The 6,000-nt window shown below is 40.2% G+C and overlaps 1 protein-coding gene across 1 annotated transcript in view; it reads right to left on the reverse strand.

The window, feature by feature from the left end:
- The window catches only part of NMUR2 (neuromedin U receptor 2), a 28,340-nt gene extending 22,953 nt beyond the window's left edge, over nt 1-5,387 (reverse strand). The window contains exon 1 of the mRNA XM_007507808.2: nt 4,162-5,387. Coding sequence (XP_007507870.2) covers nt 4,162-4,893 — 732 coding nt within the window. The 5' untranslated portion in view covers nt 4,894-5,387. The remainder of the gene's footprint in view (nt 1-4,161) is intronic.
- Between the last annotated feature and the right edge of the window lie 613 nt (nt 5,388-6,000).

Here is a 6,000-nt window from a genome sequence, read left to right on the forward strand (position 1 = left end):
CTTCAGTTCTTACATTTGGGATTGTGTGATTCTCCAACCCCAAAAATGAACAATTCTGAAACCCAGGACAAATAATAATAATAATAATGTTAATTATCAGCATTTATATAGTTGTAGCAGTTAGAAGGCATAGTGGATAGGATCTTGGAGTCAAGAAGACTCTTTTTTATGAATTCAAACCTAGCCTTGGACTTTTACAACCTATGTGACTCTGGGAAAGTCACTTTACCCTATTGGCCTCAGTTTCCTTATCTATGAAATGATCAAAAAAAAAAAAAGAAAGGACAAACCACTCTTTGGCACTCTTTTTCTTTGGCAAGAAAACCCCCAAATGAGGTCATGAAGAGTTGGACATGACTAAAAACCAACTGAACAGCAATTGATGTAGTGCCTATTTATATGCCAGGTACATTTCTTTACCGATATCTCATTTTGTACTCACAACAACCCGTTTTATAGCTGGGGAAATTGAAACAAATAGATGTTAAGTGAATTGCTGGAGATCATACAGCTAGTAAGTATTTGAGACTAGATTTGAACTCAGGTATTCTTTATTCCAAGCTCAACACTATCTACTTTACCACCTCCCTATCAAACAGCAAGAAAATGACCCTCAAATGAAGGCTGGGGTTGGGCAGTATTGATCTTTGATTAAAGAAAATTGCCCAAGGTACGAGCCCCTCAGGATTCATGATTGAGAAAATGGCTAGTGATGTAGACACTCAAAGAAGGAGCAGGGTAGGTAGGTCTGGGCCCTTGGTGAGGAAGCAGGCATTTCTTCTTCCTGCTTTAATTATTCCTATTAGCTAGGGGTTACTCAGTTGTTTCTGCTTTTGAAAGAATACAAGTGCAGCCCAATACTCTCTAAATCCCAGGCTACATCTATCTCAGGACAACTAGTCTCTAGAACACTAGCTTAGGAATCAGGATAACCCAAAGGCAAATCCTGATTCTGGTGATCACTATGTGCTCCTGGGTAAGTTACTTAACCTCTTAGTCTCTGTAAAATGGAGATAATAATGCATTCACCTCTTGAGACAGCATATAGAAACTGCTTTGTAAAATTTAATATAATATACAAATAGCACTGGCTATTACTAGTAGTTCTATGATTAAAAAAAAAAGATTGTTTTGACATTTGTGAATGTATTCTCTCCTGCAATCAGTTCAAAAATACTTCCAAGACCCTGTGCTTGACATTATGGTCCATGGGAGTAAAGTACCACGTGGCAGTCTAATAGGAGGATGAGGCAAGTACATGAAAAACTGGGTTATGTGCCACAATGGGAGAAATGCTAAAGAGAGATCCAGATGTTATGTTTTGAAAAATTTCAGGAGAAATGGATCACCTTTCAGCTGGGCAACTGTTGTTGGGAGCTGTCCCAAATGTAGCTATGTCAAGGGATAGCAGAGCCACTCCTATATCTCTATGCCCAGGCAAGGATATTGTAGACGACTTTTAATTCCCTGCTGTTGTGACCATCTCCCAAAGGACTCAGCAGCTGCCTGCTGGTAGCTTAGACTGTAAAAATCACATAAATTAGCCTTTGTCAGCTTTGCTGGGGAATCAACTGCAGACTGGCACCTCTGAGGGAGTGCTTTGTGAGCTCATGTCACATTTGGCATCTTAAGAAACTGTACCCCTGCAATGTCTAGGGAGCAGCTTTGACCTTCCCCTTGTGTTTCCTTCTTGGCCAGTATCTGGTACTTTGGCCCAGGAGAGATGGAGTTTATCCTTTGGGTCTGTGGGAGAGCAGGGAGAGCAAACTTTGGATTTGCTAGTCTGTAAATGCCCAAAAAGGAGTCCCCTCTACAACATCTCTCTTAAGTGATCATCCAATCTCCCCCTGAAAACTTTGCATTGAACTTTTAGACTGTTTCATTTTTTTCACCTAGGAGGCAGCTAGGTGACTCAATGCCAAACCTGGAGTCAGGCAGACGAGTTCAAATCTGGCTCCAGACCCATAATAACTGTGTGACTTTGGGCAAGTCACTTAATTCTGCTTGTGCCATTTTCCTCATCTGTAAGATGAAATAGAGAAGAAAATAGCAAATAACTCTAGTTCTTTGCCAAGAAAAACCCCAAATGAGGTGATGAAGAGTTAGACATGATTGAACAACTACAAAAAGTTTTTAATTCATAGACCTTCAGAACTAAAGGAAAGAGTGTAATTTAACTATTAGTGGAGGGAAACTGTTTTTGGTTTTCTCTTTGTATATCTGACACATAGCAAACACTTAATACATGTTTGTTAATTGATTAGAACCTAAGGCTTGGCAAATTGTCTTGTATGTACACAGCAGGCATTTGATAAGGGGGCTTATTAAAATGAAAATTCAATATATATATACACACACTAAATGCCTCCTATCTACATCATGTGTCAGGCCTTAAAATATGAAAATGCATAAAATTTTAAATATGGAAGGGACTTTAGAACATAGAATATTAAAGGACAGATCTTTGAAACCATATAATACGTACCTCACATTTTACAGAGGAGAAAACTAAGGCTCAGAGAGGGAAGGTATTTGCTTAAGCTCCCATAATGCCTTGAAGTTATATGTGTAGTCATATTCTAGCTTTTCCTAACTCTGTATGTTTTTGAAGAAGAAGCTATGGGGCAGTCTTAGTGAGACGCTCAGTGAGATGGGGAGTTGAAAGAATAGAACTCTGCCTATTTGGTATTTCTCCATATCCTTTCCTGCTATCTAGACAATAGCTAGACATTCACCTCTCAAAGAATTATTCTTTAGAGACTATGCATACAGTCCCCAAATCTGGTACTTGGACCTTTTGCTCACATCACTTAGAGATGGAAAGAGAAGGAAGCATACTGAGTCCTAAAACAGAATTCATGGCATCTTACTAGAACACATTACACAACAATAAATGTGATAAGCCTATTCTTTTCTGATTTGATTTACTATTCAAAACCTTATCCCTCAATGATTTAACCCAGTTCATTAAAAAAAAAAGATGGCACCCAGAATTGATTTTTTTTTTTTTGCAGTGACAAGCTTCTTAATTCTACATCTCATAGTAGGAAAATGCCAGCATGAGCATAAATTCATTGCTTGGATTTTACTTTGAAAATGTTCTGCTACAAAATAATAATAAATTAGTGTTTGGGAAGAAATGAGGGAAAAGGCAGATAAGCCTGTGACCATGAAAAACAGAAGGAAAGAATGAATTCATTCTTCTAAAACAAGCATGTATTAAGTGTTTGTATATGTGTATCTTGATAACTAGGAGATGTCTTTGTCTTTTCTTCTCCAACTATTCTCTCTGTTTTCTATTCCCCCCTCCCCTTTTAAACCTTTTTTACAACTCTCTAATCACTGTCTCAATATTTCTCAAAATATTAATCTTTCCATTACATTTATTTATCTATCAACTTTCTAAATTTCTTCTCTCTCTCTCTCTCTCTCTCTCTCTCTCTCTCTCTCTCTCTCTCTCTCTCTCTCTGTGTGTGTGTGTGTCTCCCCCCTTTTCTATTAGTCTCTTTAATTCTCTACTTCATCTTTCCTTCCTTTTTATAACTTTATAGCTTTATATCACTTTCATCTTGTCTGTCTCATCTTTCTCTAATCCCTATCTCTTTCTACTCCAAATTTCTTACCTGTTCATATAGCTTCTCTTCTCTCTCTTTACTTTTTATTTGTTTGTTTGTCTTGGTCTCTGTCACTGTCTTTGTCTATCTCTCTCTTTCTCTGTGTCTCTCTTTGCTGTCTGTGTCTCATATAGACAGACACACACATATACACACCACAGAGTAGATATTAGATACAGCTTCATAAATGCATACCCTTCTTTTTCACTGAAATTTAGATCAAAGAAGCAGTCCATGTATCCAAGGGATTCTGAAACTCAAATTCTGCTCATTTGCTTTAGTCTGTAGCATTTTAACACTGTAACTTCCATTACACCAAACACTCAGAAGCAGTTAGGGCAAGGGGAAAAGACTTGCAAGCAATAGCAGGAAGCAGATTCCTGGCCCCCACCATCACCCCTTCCTCATAGCAGACACAATAAATGGTTTTGATTTTTATACATACACACATATGTAATTAGATGTGGAATAAATGAACAAATAAATCTTAAAAACAAGGGAAATAAGAAGAAAAATGCTTCAGAAAGATAAAAGTGCAAATACTTACTCTTAGTCCCATGAGATAATAGAGGATACTCATGACAGCCATGGGCAGGACATAAAAGAGGAAAGAAGTCACTTGGATGATAAAATTGTAGATCCACATAGGTCTGACTACAGTGCAGGTGGCTGATTCTGGGATCAAGGTCCCGTTGGGAAAGTGATAGACCTTGATGCCATGTATGCCTGTGTTAGGAAGGGAGAAAAGAATAGAGAAGATCCAGAGGATGACAAGGATCCTCAGGGCCCGGTGCCGTGTGCTCTCCAACTTGGCTCGGAAAGGATAGAGGATGGCCACGTACCGTTCCACACTGACTGTGGTTACACTCAGGATAGATGCAAAGCAAACTGTTTCAAAGAGGGCAGTCTTGAAGTAACAGCCCACCGGCCCAAAGAGGAATGGGTAATTGTACCACATTTCATAGATCTCTAATGGCATACCAAAGAGCAGAACCAATAGGTCTGAAATGGCTAGGCTGAAAAGGTAATAGTTGGTAGGTGTCTTCATAGTCTGGTGTTTCAGAATCACTAGGCAGACTAAGAGATTGCCAGTGACTCCAACCAGAAAGATCAGGCCATATACTACCGTCATGGGCAGGAATAAGTGACTTCTCCGGGGACCACAGAAGAAAGTCAGGTAGTCCTCAGTGCTATTCCAATATTTCCCATTGGAATCTCCTGGCATGAGCTGGTAAGACCAGGAGGAATTCTTCCCATCCATTGGTGGCTGGCTTGTCATGTAGGCAAAGAAAGGAATCCCTTATAGTTGCCAGATTTTTGGTAATCTCCTAAGCAGAATCAGAGAAATGAAGAGGAAGGAAAGAAAGGAGTGAGGCACTGATAATCAGTAAAGAAAGGGAGGGAGAGACACACACACATACACAAGAGAGAGACAGAGAGATGAGAGAGGAAGAAAGGGAGGGAGAAAGAGAGAGAGAGGGAGGGAGAGAGGAGAGTGAGAGAGTCAGACACACACACACAGAGAAAGAAAGAGACAGACAAACAGACACACACACAGAGAAATGAGAGGGGGGCAGAGAGGGAGAGGGAGAGGGAGAGGGGGGAGAAGAAGAGGGAGAAGGAGAGGGAGAGGAGGAGGAGGAGGAGGAGGAGGAGGGGGAGAGAGAGAGAGAGAGAGAGAGAGAGAGAGAGAGAGAGAGAGAGAGAGAGAGAGAGAGAGAGAGAGAGAGAGAGAGAATGATTTTGTCTGCTTCAGTTTAGAGGTTGCTGTCTGTGCTGGCTGAGACCACTTGAGGAGTCCCAGAGACAGAAGCCCCTCCTTTCATAGCCCTTGGCCAATGACTGGATGTTAAACTGTATGAGAAGAAAGGACTCATCATTTGGCTCTATGTGCTATTGTATCTGACTGCCTTAGCTGCAGGATGGAAAAGCTAAGGTTTCTGTGAATCAAAGAGAGAGAGAGAGAGAGAGAGAGAGAGAGAGAGAGAGAGAGAGAGAGAGAGAGAGAGAGAGAGAGAGAGAGAGAGAGAGAGAGAGAGAGAGAGAGAGAGAGAGAGAGAGAGAGAGAGAGATTGAGAAGAGAAGGAGCTGTGCATCTTATACATGGGGCATGTCACTGGAGCCAAAGTGTCTAGAACTTAAATGGGCTCTGGGAAGTATATTGGGGAACCTCCAAAGAAATCAGAATAGCTTAGATGCACAAAGAAAATGGAGCAGAAAAGCAGAAGTCCCTACTGAGTTGGGATATTTAAATGTCAATGGCTAATGAAAAAGAATTGGAAGTTATAGAAACACTGAATATTAAAGGTGGAAAGAATTTTTGTCTCAGTCATAGGCTGGATTATTTGGCCTCTGAGTGGATTATTTGATCTCTGAGTTCCTTTTT

The sequence above is a fragment of the Monodelphis domestica genome, chromosome 1 (genome assembly GCF_027887165.1).
Source record: "Monodelphis domestica isolate mMonDom1 chromosome 1, mMonDom1.pri, whole genome shotgun sequence".
NCBI classification, from domain to species: Eukaryota; Metazoa; Chordata; class Mammalia; order Didelphimorphia; family Didelphidae; genus Monodelphis; species Monodelphis domestica.